This window comes from Natator depressus, chromosome 10, assembly GCF_965152275.1.
Source record: "Natator depressus isolate rNatDep1 chromosome 10, rNatDep2.hap1, whole genome shotgun sequence".
In the NCBI taxonomy this organism is placed as follows: domain Eukaryota; kingdom Metazoa; phylum Chordata; order Testudines; family Cheloniidae; genus Natator; species Natator depressus.
Window position 1 is genome coordinate 42,925,990 of NC_134243.1, and position 18,892 is coordinate 42,944,881.

An 18,892-nucleotide genomic window follows, 5' to 3' on the forward strand; every position below is an offset into this window, starting at 1 on the left:
GTGCTGCTAGCCAGGATGGAGTGTGCGACAAGGTATCCTGGGTCAGGTTCTCTGGCCTCTGTTGTGCAGCAGGTCAGACCCACTGATCAGAATGGTCCCTTCCTTCCATTAAGATTAATGGAGATCTGTCTAAACCCTGAAGTTGCTCTGAAAATCTCACCCAGTATTTCCGCCATGGACCGGCTCTCCGAGCCCTGCCTGCTCTGGGAAGGACGCCCTCCTGCCCCCCACCATGGTGCTTTTCTATCCTGGCACGAATCCAGCTCCAACACTTGATAAAGAATCTGTATTGTGCTTCTAGTGTCTCTGAGGCTGCTAATCCAAGCAATGAGAATGTGACTGATAGTGGCAGCCCAAGCAGGCCCTTGAGGGGGCCTCACAGCTGTGCAGAACAGGCTGGAGACAGCTGCCCAGCAGATACGTGCCTCACAGAGTGAGAACCCTGGGCTTAGATCCTCTCCTAGAAACTGCTTCCTGTGTTGGATGGTCTGTGCTGGAGGCCCAGGCTCTCTCGGATGCCTGTTGGCAGTGGGGGTGGCGGTGTGTGGTGCTAATGTTCAGTGTCTTCCACAGGAGGTGATCGTCCCAGAAGTGAAGTGGAGGAAGGTTTCCCCAGCATCTCTCTCCCTATCTCTCCCAGATGCAGACTACCAGTGCATCCACCGAGCGTCCATCAGCAGCCTCAGCACCAAGGAGAGCTCTTTTAATTCCGAGGAGCCCCTGGTATCAGGTGAGGGATGCTGGGGACAGAGGGTTAGAGCTAGTAACCACCTCTGGCAGTGTATTTACATTCACTGCTGTGATTGGCCTTTGGGGACGTTTCTCTGGCCACTGTGCTCCTTTTGACTGTTTGTTTGGCTTATGGCATTGAAAACATTTTACAGATGGGGAAATAGAGGCACGAGCGACGTCATTTGGTTAGGGACACAACGAATACAGGTCAGTGCTGGGATTAAAACTCAGCATTCCTAGATCTCACAGCCCAATAGACCAAACCTCTGCCAAGTGCTGCATAACTGAGAATACATTCCTCTGGCTCCTGTGTAGCCCTGGTGCACGTCTGTGGGTGGAGGACATGAAAACAGTGTCCAGGAGATGGGAGCACTGACCTCCAAGGAAGGAGAAAGTAGTATCTGCTGCCTCTTGTGTGAAGAAATGTCCCTTTGGGAATCCTGGCCATGTGATGAAGGAATATTCCCACTGGAGCTCTGGAGACAGTGTATGCAAAGGGTGTGCTCAGGTCAGAGCGGTTTCGTGGGCTCTGTGGAACGTAACTCTCATTCACCAACGGCGAAGGTGCATGTGGGGCCGCTGTGCATTGCTCTGCAGCTGTATCCCCTGTGGCGCACTCAGGGAGAGGACCCCATGACCTCTCCCTAGATCAGGAGGCCTAGCCAAGACCACAGCTGAAGTGGACTGTCCAACAGAGCCGCCTCCTTGGGAGAGGAGATCCCTGTTTAAATACAACTCTTGCCCTGTACGTGTCTGAGGCAGAAAGAGCACAGAAAGCTGCCAGCAGGTTTCTTTGCAGAGTCCTCAGATCCAGCTCTGATGAGAGAAGAGAAATGCTGAGCCTGGGGCGTAATTAGCACGTCTAAGAGCTTAGCTCTGGTTGGATTGCCCTGTTGGAGACCTTGCTGTGGAAGCCGTGTTCCCCTTGATTGTGAGAGGGGTTTGGCCAACCCGTCCTGAAATGTGGGTCAGGAAATCTACAGAAGGTGCCCAGACAGCCTTGCTTTTGAAAGGGATGTTTCTCTCCTTGATGTGCATGGCTTCATGCTGTTACCTGCCATGAGTCTTAGCAGGATTTGCCCTTTGGGAAGGTACCTTCTTGCCTGAACCGGGCAGCAAAGGATTAAAGACATTTACTTTGTAAGTATCATTTTCCTCTCGAAGGAGATAGATCAGTTGTGCTGGGCGTCCCTCAGGTGATGTGGTGAGTATCGAACAGGTTCTTAGTATAATGGAATTGAAGCAGAGAAACTCATTGAAAGGGTGGGGGATTAGAAATGCATTTCCCTAGGGACAGAGCTGTAGTGAATGATCAGGAGTGCAGGGTATATCAGGGCTTTGTACCTGTTTTGAGGCTGGTTCAGAGAATTGAATAGGGTCCTTAAGCTAGATTAACCATCAGTCTGTCAGTTTCGTTTAGGCGTCTCTTTGCTTTTGTTTCAGAAAGTGCAATAAACACAGAAGAGGAGGAATTGGAGGAGGAACCAAACTATGTAGCAGAGCTGAGACCATCTGATTATCAGCTCTTGAAAATCTTCATTGTACTGTAAGCATGCAGTCAGCATACAGACAGCTACGTGGGAGCAGAGTGGGGAGCCAAGTGCACTGGCTGCAGATCTTTTTCCCTAGGGCTCACTGGTCCAGTCACACCCAAGTTAATAGCAACTGAAAGTCGTTACCATCTGACAGTCCTGTAGAGGCCTGTGAGAGATCATGTGGGCTCAGTCGAGTACCTAGACAAAGATCCACGTCGCAGTTGGCACCAGCAGCGGAGAAGGCCTGGGATTGAGCCACCTTCTCGGCAACACAGCCACGTTGGCAGTGGAGCGGGAGAGAATACCAGCGAGGAAGCTTCCTCCACTGTTAAAAAGGGATTGCAGGCAGTGGTGGATTAGCCAATGGGGCCCAGAAAAATGGGCACACCCCACTTCCCCCATCCGCCCGGCGCTCCTGCAAGGGAGCAAGGGAAGTCCCCATGCCCCAACCCCACTCCCTGGCAGGAGTGCCAGGAGGGGCAGGGGGGACTGCAGGTGGAAGGGGTGGGGAGAGGCCCCCACTTGCTCTGGCCCAGGGCCCCATAAAACCCTAGTTTGCCTCTGATTGCAGGCGTTCTGTTCCACACTGCACACGACCATATCCCTGTTCTTTGCTGCTCTCTATCGTCCCCTGCTGAAGAGCTCTGTGCCCAACTCCCCTCAGGTCGGGTTCGGATGCATATCCTCGCAGGAATTCTCAAAGCTGCTGCCTTTGCTGCATCCGCGGAGCTCTGCTGCCCCCCGCACAGCTCCAGTGTGTTGCGCTGGAGGGTCAGGCTAGCATCAGTGCGGGATGGGAGTGGCAGCGTTAGCCAGCTCCGCTGATTGCAAAGAGGAGAGGAGTAAAGGTGGGGCGGGGGAGAGGAGAAAGCACGTGGTCAGAGGAATTCAGCAGAAGGTTGGAAGTAGCCCTGTGGCTGCAGAGCCTAGCAGGGATGTTGAATACCTCACAGCTGGGCTAGCATGGCCTGTTTCAGGATTTATTATCTAAGCCACTCTGCAATCACACTGGGCTGAAACTTACGAGAGCAGGGTTGGCAACGTGGCTGCATTGTGAAAATGATTTAGATCCGTAGAAGGTGAGAGGCCCCCAAAACGCTCCTCTTATCCATGGGCTGCTCAGCTTGCATTAGCCACGCTCTGCCCTGGAATGACTTGGACTGTGGAGGGTGTTTGTGCTCCCCTCGCGAGTGCTGAGCCATCTGTACGAAGCTCTCTTACTAGCTTGTCCCATGCCCCAGGCCTGGGAACTCCGATCTTAATGCTTCCCCTGCTGGAAGGTGCCCACCCAGGGATACTGGACCGTTAGCCATTTGCGCACTTCATGGCGATTGCTCTGTTAGCTTCCCATTAGTCCACTCTCCTCCAGCCTCTTGCTGCAGGGGGGCAAGGGGGCAGAGCCTGAACTGCTGCTGCCTGTTCTGTGGCTTTAGAGAACTTCTGTTCTTTGGGGCTCCGCTTCCAGCCCCTTTTCACCTGCACTGATGTCGTTCAAGGGAAATCTCCATCACATCCCTGGCTGTATTTTGAGTCTGAACGGCTGGGTGCTGCGTTACGTAGCTGCTGCTTTATGGGCCTGATTCCCATTTACACTGAAGCTCCTTTACACCACTTTGGCACTGTAAAATGGGCCTTACGGTTGGTAGAAGTGATATTGTGACCACTTTAAGGCCTATTGCTGCTGCCAGAAAGGGGCCTTGAGATCTTGGTACAACTGAGAATCGGTCCCTTGTGCCCACTGGAATTGCTAACACCTGTCTAGCCCCAGGTGCTGGCTTTCTGAGCACTGACTGTATATCCAGCATGCAGCTCTGGTGGGTAACGTGCTGCATCTGGCGGCCCCGTGGAGAGATGGAGGGGTACCGTATATCTCATGCAGTCTCAAGGAATGACGCTCTGTAAAGACACAAACTAAATAAAGAAATGTGTCTCCAACAGAGAAACCTCCCCCTTGGTTTTAGTCCCTTCCTCCTCTCTCGGGCCACATATCCTCTGGCCAGGAAAACACAGCCTCTGCTATAGGCAAAGCTTTAGCCTCCAAGGCTTTCAGTCCTAACCCGCAGCTCCTGTCTGTCTTTGCTCCCAGGATCTGCCTCCTGGTTGTGTCCTCATCATATCTGGCATTCCGGATCTTCCGTCTGGAGCAGCAGCTCTGCTCTCTGAATCGGGACTACCTCTCACGCGCGCACCGGAGGTAGGGGAGTGCTCAGCTCTGGGACCCTTGGGTTACAAATAGGGGGCCCACAGGGCCATTTTTGTACAGACTTTGTTTTTGGGGAGTGCCTAAACGATAAAATCAAGGGCCCTGCTTATGGGCTGTGGACAGTAAAGATCCTGTTGTGCATTACAGAATAGATGCAGTGTCCTGCCCACATCCCATATATCCCCCTGCCCACAACCTCCCTCTCTGGTGCATCGTCAGCGTGACAGTTGCCTTCCACCTGAAGCTGGTGGCATTTCCGCAGTGCTCTCTGTGGACCATCTGTAATGCACTTGGGCTCCTTCCCACCTTGCAGAGGTCACTTTATTCATTGCACTTCCATGTGGAAGTGCACCTGTAGTTTGTGCAGCAAGGCATCTGACTTCAACTCCACAGAATGGATTTTATTTCAAGTGACCCGGGGAAGGTCCCATTGCTGTCGCTGGGACTGGTTCTTTGGCAGTGGGACAGTCCTGAGGAGCAGCGGCTGCTGCTTCCCAGCCAAGGGAGCCAGTGAGAGGCATTCTTGCCATTGGCCTGAGGCTAGCACCAACCTCTGGGCTGGGTGCTGTTCCCAGCACTGGCAGGGAACAAACCGTGAGCAACCTTCTCACCCAGATCCAGCATATCTAATTACTCCTCAGGGCATTCTGTGCCAAAAAGTTATAAATTCTGCACACAATATTTTAAAATTCTGCAAGTTTTATTTGTCAATAAACAAATGCAGAGCTCCAGCATGGCAGTGGGGAGCACAGGCCACTGGCTGCACAGAGGTGGGAGATCACCCTGCAGCCTCCCCACCCCTGGGACACAGAGTCAGTGGTGAGGCTGCACCCAACCCTGACACAGCACAAGGCCTGGGCCTGCCCCAGAAACACTCTTGGGCCCTGCCCCTCTGCGCCAGGCACACCAGGTGTAGGGCAGGCAGGCTCATCCAGGCAGGATCCAAGTGTGAAGGGGCTCAGTATGGGTGGGATCCAGGTGTGGGGTGAGACGATTCTGTGTGGGACAGTCTGTGTGCAGGCAGCTCAGTGGGGGGGGGGGGGGCGGGAATCTAGGTGTGGGGGGATCTGGATGCACACAGGCTCGTTGGGGGGGGGGGGGGCGTTCCAGGTGCAGGGGCAATGAGACTCTGCAGGGTGAAAGTGGTTGGGGCTCAGTGGAGGGGTCTGAGTGTGGGGGTCTCAGCAAGGAGGTCTGGGTGCTGGGGGTGTGGGGCTTGGTGGGGTGGGGGTCTGGGTGCAGCTAGTTGGGGGTCAGTGGCATGGGGATCTGGATGTGGTAGCTCAGGGTGGTGCAGGAGGGTGGGGGCTTATCAGGGTGTGGGGTTGAGTGCAGGCAGCTCAGTGGGGGATGGTCTGGGTGCAGGGGTGGAGGTCCTGAGGCAGGGGGTCTGGGTGCAGGGTGCTCCAGATGCAGGGGTTGAGGTTCAATGGGGTGGGGTTCAGGTATGGAGGGCTAGGGGATTTCTGGATGAGGCTTGGCAGTGGTGTCTAAGTATGGGAGATCCGGATGCATGGGGGTTGGGTGGATGCAGGAGCAGCTCCCAGTACAGTGACCCCTCCCCCTGCAGCTGAGGCGCAATGGGGGCAGGAAGCAGGGGAGGATGCTGAGTTTCCTGCAGCTGGGGGTGGTTTCTGGGGGTGGGTCTGACATAGCCCTAGCCACTCCCTGTAGGGGAAGAGGAAGTCCCATCCTCTCCTGCCTCCAGCCCAGCTGGGATTAGCAGCTGATCCCAGCTTAGGGTAGGAGCCACTGGCTGCGGTGTCCCCAGCCCTGCAATGATTTACCTCTCTGCCGGCTGCTTCAGGTGCCTGAAACAATGTACCTGTGCAGCTAGGGAGTGGCACTTGACTGCTCTTGCAGCTTCCCTTTGCTTCTCCATCAGAAAGTCATTTTTCTGCTGGGAAGCAAAGAAATCTGTGGGGGACATGAATTCTGCGCTCGCGCAGTGGTGCAAAATTCCCCCAGGAGTAGTATCTGGTGCTGCTTCCCCTGGTGGCATGAGACCAAGCACTGAAGAGCAGTCAGACTTGCACCGGCAGGAGATGCTGGATGGGTAAGAAGTAGATGGGTCATTCCCCCTGTAATGCTCATGATTGTGGTCAGATATAGCATCGCTCCAAGTGCCTGTGTCATGCCTGCTCTCTCTTATCCCCCCAGCACAACACTAGTGGCTCAGCATCTCCCTGGCTGTGGGAGAACATTTCTAGTGCAGTTACAACACGTCCCTGCTGTTTGCTCCAGCGGACCTGTCAGGACTACCTTACGGTCTGATCTTCCTGCAGGGACTCCAGCGGGAGCAGGACCTGACCCGTAGTTTCCATGACTCCAGATCAGCGTCCTGGCAGCATAGAGTCAGTGGCGGAGTGCTGGACAGGGACCTGCTGCAGTGCAGGGAAATGGCGCCTGTGGATTGCCCCCTACAGGATGTGATAGGTCTTTTAAGAGAGGGGATCTGCCCCCCATCACCCCTCCCTTGCACAATGCCAGGAATAAGTTCCTTGGGCGGTCTGGAGTGAAGGCAGAGCCCTGTATGGGGTTTCTTGCCTTCATCTTCCTCTGTGTCTCTGTTTGCAGGTGACCGTTGCCCTGGAGCTGTGGCTCACAATGGACCTTGACAGGAAAATAGCACTTTGTGTACAGATCTCCAGGGAGTCCTGCTGGTGAGCGTGGCTGCAATATCGAGAGAGTCTGAACCAAGGATTGCTCAGTCTTTTATTCCGCGTTACTTCTGGCTCGTGACACCTCCTTTTGCAATGGCAAACACCCACGTCCCTCCCTCCCTTGGCCTGTCGCGCTGTGGGATTGGACTGGAGCCCAGCAGGCCATCCATGCAGTCACTTCTTCCAAACGACAGCCACCCGTTTGTACCAAACCCACTCCCAAGCCTTGACTGTTTATCAGAGTCTTGGGTGCAGCTTCATTGGACAGCGTCTCAAGCTGCATCTCCAGTCGGATTCTGAGCAAGTAAGAACAGTTAGTAGCTCGATGGTCCAGGAATCGCCTCTGTTGAGCATAGAAGGTGTCACAGCAGCACGCAATCTGCTGCGCCCTTGATCAGCACAGTTAGGACCAAATACTGTTGTTTTTCTACCAGCAGAGACTCCTGCTCAAGCAGGGACAGACTGTCAGTATAACCCTAGTTGCTGCCAGCAGGACTCCCCTTCTTTTCAATTGGCGAGAGCCCGGTGCTAGTGAAATTACATGTTCTTCCAGGGGCCTTGGCTTTGGCCCAGACGCACGGTGCCCAGAGCCGCATCACCATGGTAGCGAGAGACTCTAGCTCTATGACACCAGCATTGGGCCATCGTCGCATCCATCGGACGGTGGCACACCAGACTACAGGTGACTGGGCTTTTCTGGTGGGACACCGCTGGGCCAACTCCTACGATGACTCAGTGTTCAAGTTACCATCATTTTTATTCCTAATTCTGCTTTGTTTTCTTTTTCAAGGACAACCGTGGATCTCAGTTAAGTGAGAAGCCCCGGAAGCAGAGACTGACCCTCCCTACGGAGCTCAGGATTGGGGACACAGCTTAGGCATGTTCTGTTCTCCTGGAACACACATCCCACACTCAGCTAGTTCTCCTCAGGACGGATTTCCTCTTGCCCTTTGGGGTTTCCACATTACCCTTCCACACTGGGCCTTGGCCTAGCCGGGTCCTGAAATGCATCTCTGCTTAGGTGCCAGTGTTCATACTCAGGCAATAGCTCAGTTACAGTAGTTGTCATAACAACTTTCAGTGTAAAAATTACAGCTCCAGCGAAATGCCAGACAGGAGTTAGTGCTCCTGGCCCGATACCTGCTGAAGTCAGGTTCTTTAGGTGGCAATAGCAGACTGTTAGTCACGGGGATTCTTGTGCAACTCACATCCCCTGTGAGGCTAGTGTGCGCAGCATAGATCATGTTTAACCGCCCCATGTCCCTTCCAAAACGTACCCCGGTCCCTGTGCCAGCGTTCCTTCAGGGCAGAAGAGAGGTGAAAATAAAGGGCTGAGGTGGCTCGCTAACCCCAAAGCCCAGCCCCACCCAGCGCTGTGCAGAGTATGTGCCATGCTGTCATAATGCACTCTGCCGCGCTGGGCAATCCAGGGAAAGGGCAGCCCGCCCGTCCGCAAGCAGATGCAAAGCAAGGCCGACCTGCACTGGGTAGGGTTCGGCAGTGGGGAGATGAACAGGCTAGAATAAGACCCCCTCATTTGGCTCCTTGAGGAGGCCAGAGGAAGAGTTTGGAGCAAGATTCAGGAGGGCTGTTTGAAAGGCATCTGCACTTTACAGGCAATGCGGAATTTGGCCAGCAACCAGCAGTGCTGAATCCGAACTTGGAGTGACGGTTGTCTGATGGCGGTGCCAGGCACACTATGCTCTCCACACGGGGCTCCTCAGCACCCCAAGTTTCTAACCACAGGAGAAGGCTGTATGGGAGCAGCCCCAAAGGAGAGTTGAGAGCTGGGCCTGAGCGGTGGTCTGTAGTAGGATGTAGCCCTGCTGCGATCAGGAGCCAGCGAACACCTTAGATGGGGCAGGAGGAATAGCTGTGTCTGTGTTCCCCTGGAAGCTCTGTGTCGTCAATATCTAAATGAAACTTCCAGTGCTCTTTGGCCTGACGCGGCGCCATCCCTGGGGAGTGCGGGGACTGAACAGAAACCCTGCTGCCCATGGGGGACAATGGAGCTGTAGGGGATGGGATGGGAGGCATGAGTGCAATGCTGGAGGAGGCTGAGCTCATGAATATTCAAAAGCCTGGCCAGGCTGATGCATATTAAGAGTCCAGCCTGCTTAGCGTTCTAGAAGCACCTCTCACACAGCCACTGTAACCGTGCACTTTAGGACCCTGATCCAAAGTCAATGGAAAGACTCACATTGGCTCCAGCAGGCTTTGGATCAGCCCCTCATTCCCTTCACACTAAATAAAGCCGTCTCTGCATTGCTCGCGTGTGTGAAGCGCTTTGGGATCACATGGAGCGAAAGGTGGGAGACAGACACAATATGGTGCAAGCGGCACCAGGACGCGGCACTCCCCTCACACCAGCAAGCAGCTCGTGTAACTCTGGCGTCAGGGTGCCCGGGACTCCCTCAGTGAGTCGTTCCAGAAGGGATGTGCCCAGCAGTTGTGCGCAGGCTGCTGGAGAGTGGCCGTGCTGCCGGCAATACTCACCAATCCCCTCTTCTCCGGTGTGTGTGTGTGTGCATCAGGCATCCGGTCTTTGGGTTGATTGTGTTTTGAAAGCGCTGCTAAAACAAAGTGCCACGTCACCTGTGAGCTGTGCAGGGAGCTGTGTCCTGCCTTCGCTCTCTCTTCCCCCCCCCCCCCCCACTTCCCATCCTGCCCCGGCAGCCGATCTTACAGAGGAGAGGAACACAGCTAGCAAGGAGGGCGTGAGGACTGGCCGGAGCGGAACAAAGTGCCAGGAAATGCTGCTTTAGGCCAGGGATCGTTTCGGGGGGGGGTACGTTTCATTTCTGACTCTCTCTCTTGCACAAATGACAACTCAGCTTTTCGGAGTACGAATCTCTTTCAGTGTTTAACAAAGAAACCTCCAGTGACGTTAACCCACGCTCCTGGGGATGAGGTCCCAACGAGCAGTGGGGAGTGGGCTCGCTTTGCAGATAGCACTCTGCTCCTCCATCGCTGGAACTATTTGCCTGCGGATTGGCCATCAAAGTTGCTCTTGCACATTTGCCTGGGTCAGGACTGCTCCCGGCTTTCACCCCATCCCCCATAAACACTGACATCAGGACCCCTGCAGCTGGCGGAGGTGCACATTGACCGTGTTAGCCACAGCTCTTGAAATGCGGCAGTAGTGCTGGCAGCTTCCTGACAGCAGCAGGATGCCTGGGGGAGAGACAGGGCTGCAGTGGATGTAGCTGTGTCTGCTGTGTTGCATGGTGCCATCCAGGGAGGAGCAGACTCCTGCTTCAAAGCACAGCGCTTGCAGAGCTGCGGAGGGGGCTGTGCAGGCGGCGGCAGGACTTGCAGAAAAAGAACGACATGCTCCCTGGCCTAACCTCTGTGTGTCTGGGCTGAGCTCATTCAACTGCCATCAACCTCACAACTGCTGCAGGGTCAGCAGCTGCTCCTGCTCCATTGTCATCAGCTCCGGGGCTACGCAGGGCTCCCGCAGCAGGGTTCGAACACTCCCCTCTGGAGGGGTAGGACCATATGACGAGCTTATTGAAGACTTGGGATCTGTTTGAGTAGCACGCTCGTCCCAAGGCCTTTGTTAGGGGTGGGCAGTGCAGTGCAGAACTAGGGGTGCCATCGTGTGTTCCTGTCACAGCTAGCTGGGGGCTAGCGTGGTGGGTGGGGCTGGGACTCCACTCGTCACTGCGCAGAGAGAGGTTTCCAAGCACTAGCATTTGGAGGTAACTGAGGATTTGGGAGCTCTCCTGATCCCCCTCCCATTGCAGCTGTTTTCCACTGAAAGCACCGATAATGTAGTATCCGATATAGGTTTTTATAGCCCACTCCTCACCATAGTCTGTGGGCACCTTCCAGTTGGGCATTAAGCAATGTGACTATGCATCTGTCCCGTGTATGTTCTCCTATCCTCGTCCCAGAGGGAGCAGCACGTGCAGGGGAGTGTCTTGTTTTGGTAGGGGTGTTTTTAATCTTATTTTTATTAAATAAATACACCAGTTGCAGAATGGACGTCAAAGAAACGCACCTTGCACTTGGAGCAGAGAGTGGCGAGGTTTGTGGTAGCCCTTTGTCCCTGGCCGGGGGAGTTCATTGCACAGGCTCAGACTGCCCCTGGAGAAAGGTCTGTCTCCCGCAAAGATGACCTTTTCTCTTGTTATGGTTCCATTGTGACAGAGGAGCAAAGTTGTCAACCAAGGTCTTCATCCCAGAGCTTAAATGGTCTTCTAGATACCCTGGCACAGTCCATAGAATGCTTTGAAGATAAGGACTCAGCCTTGAACTTGAGTGGAAATGCTAGGGGAGCCAGCGTAGAGAGTAGAGGAAAGGTGCTCGCAGCAGCTGTGGTGCTGAGATGTGCTGCAGTGTTCTGTACTCGTCGGAGTTCCCTAAGCACTGCAGGTTTCATGACCAGGTGTATTGCATTGCTGCAGGCCATTTGAGCGGTGATGAAGGTGTGAATAACTGAGGCCAGGACTGATGGGATGGTGTGTCCAGCCAGCCGGAGGTGGTGGAAAGCGTTACAACCATTGTGACATGCGAGCTTGTTGTCAGTGAGGAATCCAGGAGTACTCCTAAGTCGATGGACTGAAATTGACCAATTGTGGGTGTGAACTTCAGCCAAAGGAGACTCCACCATGGCTGAAAACTCTTCAAAATACATTCCCCCACCCTCCAGCATCACCTCTCTTTTTTTCTTGGGTTTAGCATCAACCAGCTGTTCTTCATCCATGAGCTGATCTCATCAAAGCATTGGGTCATCTTGGTGGTAGGCGTGTGGTCGTATGTAGTGAACAATAGGTAGAGCTGTGTGCCATCGGCATATTGTTGGCACTTGAGTCCATGTCATCCGAGCAGTTGGATGTAGATGCCAAAAGGGACCAGTGAGGGAATTGATCCTTGTGGAAACCCAAAGTGAGGGGGTCTAGTGGTAGTGGTGCAGTTGCCCATCTCTGCTCTTTGGGTGTGTTTGTACAGGAAGGACTCAGGCCATTTTACCTCATTACCCTGGACTACTGTCCTCTCTTTCAGGCCAGACAGCATATCTCATGGTCATCCGTGTCGAACACTGTAGTGAGGCCCAGGAGGAGGAGAATGGCTGTCTGCCCACTGACAGCAGGAGATCACCCATCAGTGCCACTAGGCCAGTTTCATTTCCGTGTCCTGGCCTGAATCCACATTGTGCAAGGTCTAGAATGTTAACTTCAGTTAGACGATCTTGTAATTGGCCTTTTGCTAGCTTCTCTGCGAGCTCAGGAACAGGAGGTTTGACACTGGGCTAGGACTGAACTAAATTCAGACTGGAGGCTTTTCTAGCTGCAATTTAGCCTTCAGTTGTCATCCAATCATTCCATTTTTTACTTTTGGCATTCATTTATTTTACTTTTCTAGGTGCAGTTTATTGTTCCATTTTCTAGCTGCAATTTTTTGTCCTTCTCCCCTCCGGTCTTGTTGTCACTAAAATGGAGAGCTCTAAGCTGGGATGCCAGAGCTACTCCAGCAGGAGAACAGGACTTTATTTCCTCTTTTTACATCCCTTTCTGCAACCCGCTCCAGTATACCTCTGAATTCCACGTGCTAGCTGCCAGTCACGGGTTTGCTCAGATCCTCTGGGAGATGGGACGTGAGCACACAATCCTTTAGAATTTTATAACGGTATTTATTATCTTTAAAGAGCCGGGAAATGTATCCCAAGGCAATAACCCAGAGATGAGCAAATATTAAAGCTCTCAGTGATGAGCCAGTAACTTCCCAAGACCTCATCTTCCTGAGCTGGGATGCAAGGAGGAGAATAGGGACCATCCCATGAGCTATGTGATTGGGAGACGAGAGAGCTCTGCTGGGGCCCTTTGAACAGTCCTCATAGATGCATGTTCACGCCCTATCTCCTAGTGACTGGCTTGCACACTCAAGTAGCTAGTCTCTGAGGGTGTCTCTACACTGCAATTAATCCACAGCTGCCCTGTGACTCGGGCTTTGGGGCTGTTTAATTGTGGTGTAGATGTCCAGGCTCATGCTGCAGCCTGAGGGTCCAAGAGCCTGGGCTGCACCCTGAGCCTGAAGATCTACATGGCAATTAAAGAGGCCTGCAGCTGAGCCTCAGGAGCCCAAGTTGGCTGGCACAGGTCAGCTGCAGGTGTCGAATGGCAGTGTGGACACACCCTGAAAGGCTCAGCAGGCGGATCAGCCATTGTGTGGGGCAGCAATAGCTTTGTAGTGGATAAATAGGGAGTGGGCACTGAGGTGTTCACAGTGTGTGCGCTGGCTAACCGAGTCTGCCACTTGCTTTAGCTTTGCACCAAGCAGCCGTTCTTCGCCCCTTTTCAGACTGTTGCTGAACCTGATCCTGTTTTGATGTCTACCCGTTGCCAATGTTAAACACTCTGGTTAGTGAAGGACCCCTGCAAATTGGCTAGGTGCAGTAGTAGGTGGGTTTGCCATCCTCTGACGCACAAGGAATCTTGGCTGCTCGTGGAGACAGGATACTGGACTCTGATCTAATCCTGTGTCCCTGAGGAAGCTCTCGGTCCTGCTGTTGCACTCTGTGTCTTGGGTGTTTTGTTTTGGGGAGGAGGAGAATGTTTGCAATCCACTAGTGAAATGAGTGTCCCTGATCTGCCATGACGCACTTCTTACCCTGAGTTGTGTCCTCTAACCAGCAGCTGCAAGGCATTGCAGACATAAGAGCAGCCTGGTTTCTGTAAGCTCCCAGATAGATCACAGTGAAATCACTCAAACAGGCATTTTACCTGCCTCCACCACCTGAGACTGGCCCTCTCCCACTGAAGTATTAATGTCAATGAGTGCAGCAGCAGGCAGTCAGACGGGCTGTAACCTCAGCCAAGGAGGAAATGCCCTTTAGCACCGCCAGCGTGGTCAGGCTGAAGTGAAAGTGACAAGACCTGGGGTAGGAATGGCCCAGTAGATGTCACAATCCTGTAGCATGGGGGAGGATTCCATTCAGACACACCATTCTCCCTCCTAGGAGGCTGGGGACAAAGGCTGGAGACATTCTTGGTCCTTGTGGCCAAAGGAAGGGGAGGAGCCAGGGTGGAGCTAATGATGCAGTCATGAAGCTCCTTTTGAGGAGCTAGGATCTGTCCCTGGTCTGGAGCCACATCTTGCTGTGCCAGTCACTTGTACAGTATTTTTGTGAGTCGCATGCAATCTCGGTGCGATTTTTACCCTTACTCTTCACTCCAGCCTGCCCGAGGAGTGTGTGCTGACGCAGCACCACAGCTGGGAACTCTAAGTACTGATGCATCAATGACTGGGGAAGGCAGCTGAAGTCGGTGCATGCAGAGCCCAGCCTTGCTGCTTCTATCTTTATCTCTATTGTAATCCAGAAGTCTTTATATAGATCCAGTGAATGGTTCATGTCCTTTCCGTCCCCGCCCCCCTCAGTTGTATAACTACACCTGTTGGCCAGCGGGTGACATCTGGGGCATAGATGCTGTCTTGCTGTAGCCTGTGAACATATTTTAAATAAAAAACGACATTTTCTAATGTGCCAGTGTCTGCGAAGTGGTTACTGTCTTTCTGCACGTGGAGAACCCAAGCAGGGGAAAATATTTAGAAGCAAATCTGAGTTTCGCTGCCCTATTGTCTCATACTGTCATCCTGTAGGTTACAAACCAAGCAGGGCATGGGCAAAGCATGGATGGGAAGTCTCAAGGAAGACGCCGACATGGCAGGGAGTGGTGATGGTGGCTCAGTGAGTAGGACCCTTCTTGCTCTGGGTCTGTACTGAACCACGGCTGGGCTGCTGCAGGAGGCCCTGGCCATTCATTACTGGAAGCCCTGCAGTGCTCTCTGGGCTGATGTCTCATAGTCCGTGCCTGGGATCCTAGCTGTTATGGTGATGCCGATAATAACAATTAACTCCCAGCGTAGCAGGCAGCACGGCTGGGGCCAGGGGCCCGGAACACACGAGTTCCAGTCCTGGCTCGGTCAGTGCTGTGCTGTGTGCCCAGTAGGCGTAGAGCCGGCAGTGTAGCTGGCCACTGTACCTCCCTCACTGCACCCCTGGGCTGATGGAGGAGGGGGTGGCTGCCACTGCGATCCTGAGCTTGGCTGGAGCACCTGGGAACTGCAACTGGTGGTTGCTTCTTGGCTTCTTCTACCCCCTAGGCTACCCTCTCTTTTGGGCTGCCTGGACGTGAGCTAGGGTAGCCAACCTTGCCAGAGGCTTCCCCAGGCTCAGGCAGAGCCAGAAGATCACTGGGGCTCCCACCATCCAGTAGGGAAGAAGGCAAAGGAGCAGAGCTCCTGTAATACAGCTGGTGGCTGCGGGGGAGCTGCTGAGCAGCAGCGGGGAAGAGGAAGCAGCTGCTGGGAGTGCTCCTGGCTCACATCCTGGGGCTGCAGTGGAGGTGGCAGCATCCCCTTCCTGGCTGCCAGGCCTGATTCTTCTGGTTAAGAACAACAGGTCACGGCTCAGGGACACATCGTCATAATCAACTGCACGTTTCCTTCTTAGCACGGTTGGCCAGACAGCCCCAGGCCGGGGCCGGAGAGGTGGTATGGCTATGGTGCTTTGGCTCTATAAATCCTAGCCCTTAATGGGAGGAGATACAGGCATGAGGGAACATTCATTGGAAGGAATGCAGCGTCCCAGCTCTGAGCGCAGAACCACCCTCCCATTGATAAGGAAAGGAAAGTAGCTTATTTCTTGTAATGCAGACAAGAAAGGAAGTTTTCAGAGTAACAGCCGTGTTAGTCTGTATTCGCAAAAAGAAAAGGAGTACTTGTGGCACCTTAGAGACTAACCAATTTATTTGAGCATGAGCTTTCGTGAGCTACAGCTCACTTCATCGGATGCATACTGTGGAAATTGCAGAAGACATTATATACACACAGACACCATGAAACAATACCTCCTCCCACCCCACTCTCCTGCTGGTAATAGCTAATCTAAAGTGATCATCAAGATGGGCCATTTCCAGCACAAATCCAGGTTTTCTCACCCTCCGCCCCCCCCACAGACAAACTCACTCTCTTGCTGGTAATAGCCCATCCAAAGTGACCACTCTCTTCACAATGTGTATGATAATCAAGGTGGGCCATTCCCTGCAGAAATCCAGGTTCTCTCACTCCCTCACCCCCCTCCAAAAGCCACACACACAAATTCACTCTCCTGCTGGTAATAACCTATCCAAAGTGACCACTCTCCTTACAACGTGCATGAAAATCAAGGTGGGCCATTTCCAGCACAAATCCAGGTTTTCTCACCCCCCCCGCCCCCAACACACACACAAACTCACTCTCTTGTGTGTGTGTTGGGGGGGGGGGGGTGAGAAAACCTGGATTTGTGCTGGAAATGGCCCATCTTGATGATCACTTTAGATAAGCTATTACCAGCAGGAGAGTGGGGTGGGAGGAGGTATTGTTTCATGGTGTCTGTGTATATAATAACAGGTTTCAGAGTAACAGCCGTGTTAGTCTGTATTCGTAAAAAGAAAAAAGAAAAGGAGTACTTGTGGCACCTTAGAGACTAACCAGTTTATTTGAGCATGAGCTTTCGTGAGCTACAGCTCACTTCATCGGATGCATAGCATATTGTGGAAACTGCAGAAGACATTATATACACACAGAGACCATGAAACAAAACTTCCTCCCACCCCACTGTCCTGCTCGTAACAGCTTATCTAAAGTGATCATCAAGGAGGCTGGAAATGGCCCTCCTTGATGATCACTTTAGATAAGCTGTTACGAGCAGGACAGTGGGGTGGGAGGAAGTTTTGTTTCATGGTCTCTGTGTGTATATAATGTCTTCTGCAGTTTCCACAATATGCTATGCATCCGATGAAGTGAGCTGTAGCTCACGAAACTCATGCTCAAATAAACTGGTTAGTCTCTAAGGTGCCACAAGTACTCCTTTTTTTTTTAAGAAAGGAAGTGTTTGTCGAATGCCTGGGAGATTTGCTGGTTAACCATTGGCTTCTCCCCTGTTGCCATGATACTGAATAGCCCACGAAAGCTTATGCCCAAATAAATTTGTTAGTCTCTAAGGTGCCACAAGGACTTCTCATTGTTTTTGCTGATACAGACTAACACGGCTACCACTCTGAAACCAGTAGCTGAATAATAGCTGGGGTGAGAGCAGAGGCAGGTTCGCAGGCAGTGAGGATGGGAACTCCCACAGTGTGGGGTGTAGTTTATTTTAGTTCAAGTGTATTTCGTAATGGTGTGTTACACCACGGTGGGTTCGGCTCTGGTGGCTACCGGCTCAAGCTCAGTGGAGTGAAATTCACCTCTGCTATTTGTTCCAGATCTAGAGCCTCAATGATCGCATGAAGACCAGACAGTCACAAGAACAATGTCTAATATCCTTTATCAAGTTTATTAAAGTTACCAACAAAGTTATGATTATCCAAGCATAGATAAATCCTACACGTAAATTATAGCAATCGTAATACTCTCATCCTCCTAGATCAGGGGTGGGCAAACTTTTTGGCCCGAGGGCCACATCTGGGTATAGAATTGTATGGCGGGCCATGAATGCTCACGAAATTGGGGTTGGGGTGCAGGAGGGGGTGAGGGCTCTGGCTGGGGGTGCAGGCTCTGGGGTGCAGCTGAGGATGAGGGGTTTGGGGTGCAGGAGGGTGCTCCAGGCTGCGACCGAGGGGTTCAGAGGGTGGGAGGGGGATCAGGGGCGTGGGCTGGTGGCTTAGAGGTGCAGGGTCTGGGCGGCACTTACCTCAAGCAGCTCCCGGAAGCAGCGGCATGTTCCCCCTCTGGCTCCTACGCGGAGGCGCGGCCAGGAGGCTCTGCTGCGCACTGCCCTGTCTGCGGGTGCCATCCCTGCAGCTCCCATTGGCCATGGTTCCTGGCCAATCAGAGTTGCAGGGGTGGCACTTGGGGCAGCGTGTGGGCTGGAGCCCCCTGGCTGCCCCTATGCGTAGGAGCCAGGGGGACATGCCTCTGCTTCCAGGAGCCGTGTGGAACAGCCATTCCCCCCCCTTGCCCCCCCCGACCATGCTCCCCGGCTGGAGCACCAGGCAGAGCAAGCTCCAGACCCTGCTCCCCAGTGGGAGATCAAGGGCTGGATTAAAACGGCTGGTGGGCCAGATGCGGCCCATGAGCCGTAGTTTGCCCACCCCGCTCCTAGATAGTCTTAGGGTCTGATGCGGCTCTCCTGGCATGATCATCAGTAGAGGGATGGTTCCTGGTGGAGATTTTCCCATAGGGAACTCAGTTTTCCAAATCTGGGCACCCACTTTTATAATGTGATTCTGACTGTACCTCATACCCTGTGCCTGTGTGTGAAAGTGTCAGCCCTCTTTTTTCTTATTTGTATTGTGTTCCCAAAGAAGATCGGGGTACCCCGTTTTCTTTGACTTGTGCCTAGTTCCTTATATTCTCATTAGCACTGATGCACAGCCTGTGTCCTGCAGTTAAGGCCCATGTTAGAAAAAAATGTACTTTTAGGGCATTTTGCGATCTAAAATTAATCTTACGGGCTAACTTTTCACAATACAGGAAAAGATGTATCAATGAATGGTAATCTTGGGTCATTCTTTGGTCACTTACTTATGTCAAGCATTTCTTAACTCTAAGGCCTAGTATGGCTAAGCTAAAATCTTACACGCCTCAGCCTGCAGGCCTTGCGTTTCAACCCTACTTAGATACTTAATAGATACTTATCCCTTCTAACCTACCCATCAGTCTTTTTCAGGATAGGGCCCTGCATGGGGAGTGGCAGGAAATTAGGCATTTCTTAGGTGCTTTTTCATTTAATTTTTTAAAATGTCTGCCCCTGCACAACTCTAAATTTGCTC

General features: G+C 52.9%; 1 protein-coding gene across 1 annotated transcript in view; it reads left to right on the forward strand.

The window, feature by feature from the left end:
* The window catches only part of GRAMD2A (GRAM domain containing 2A), a 79,799-nt gene extending 65,196 nt beyond the window's left edge, over positions 1-14,603 (forward strand). Inside the window, exons 9-14 of the mRNA XM_074965914.1 lie at positions 574-730; positions 2,176-2,278; positions 4,354-4,461; positions 6,756-6,906; positions 7,048-7,815; positions 7,924-14,603. Of these exons, the coding sequence (XP_074822015.1) occupies positions 574-730; positions 2,176-2,278; positions 4,354-4,461; positions 6,756-6,780 (393 nt within the window). The 3' untranslated portion in view covers positions 6,781-6,906; positions 7,048-7,815; positions 7,924-14,603. The remainder of the gene's footprint in view (positions 1-573; positions 731-2,175; positions 2,279-4,353; positions 4,462-6,755; positions 6,907-7,047; positions 7,816-7,923) is intronic.
* The last annotated feature ends 4,289 nt before the right edge of the window (positions 14,604-18,892 follow it).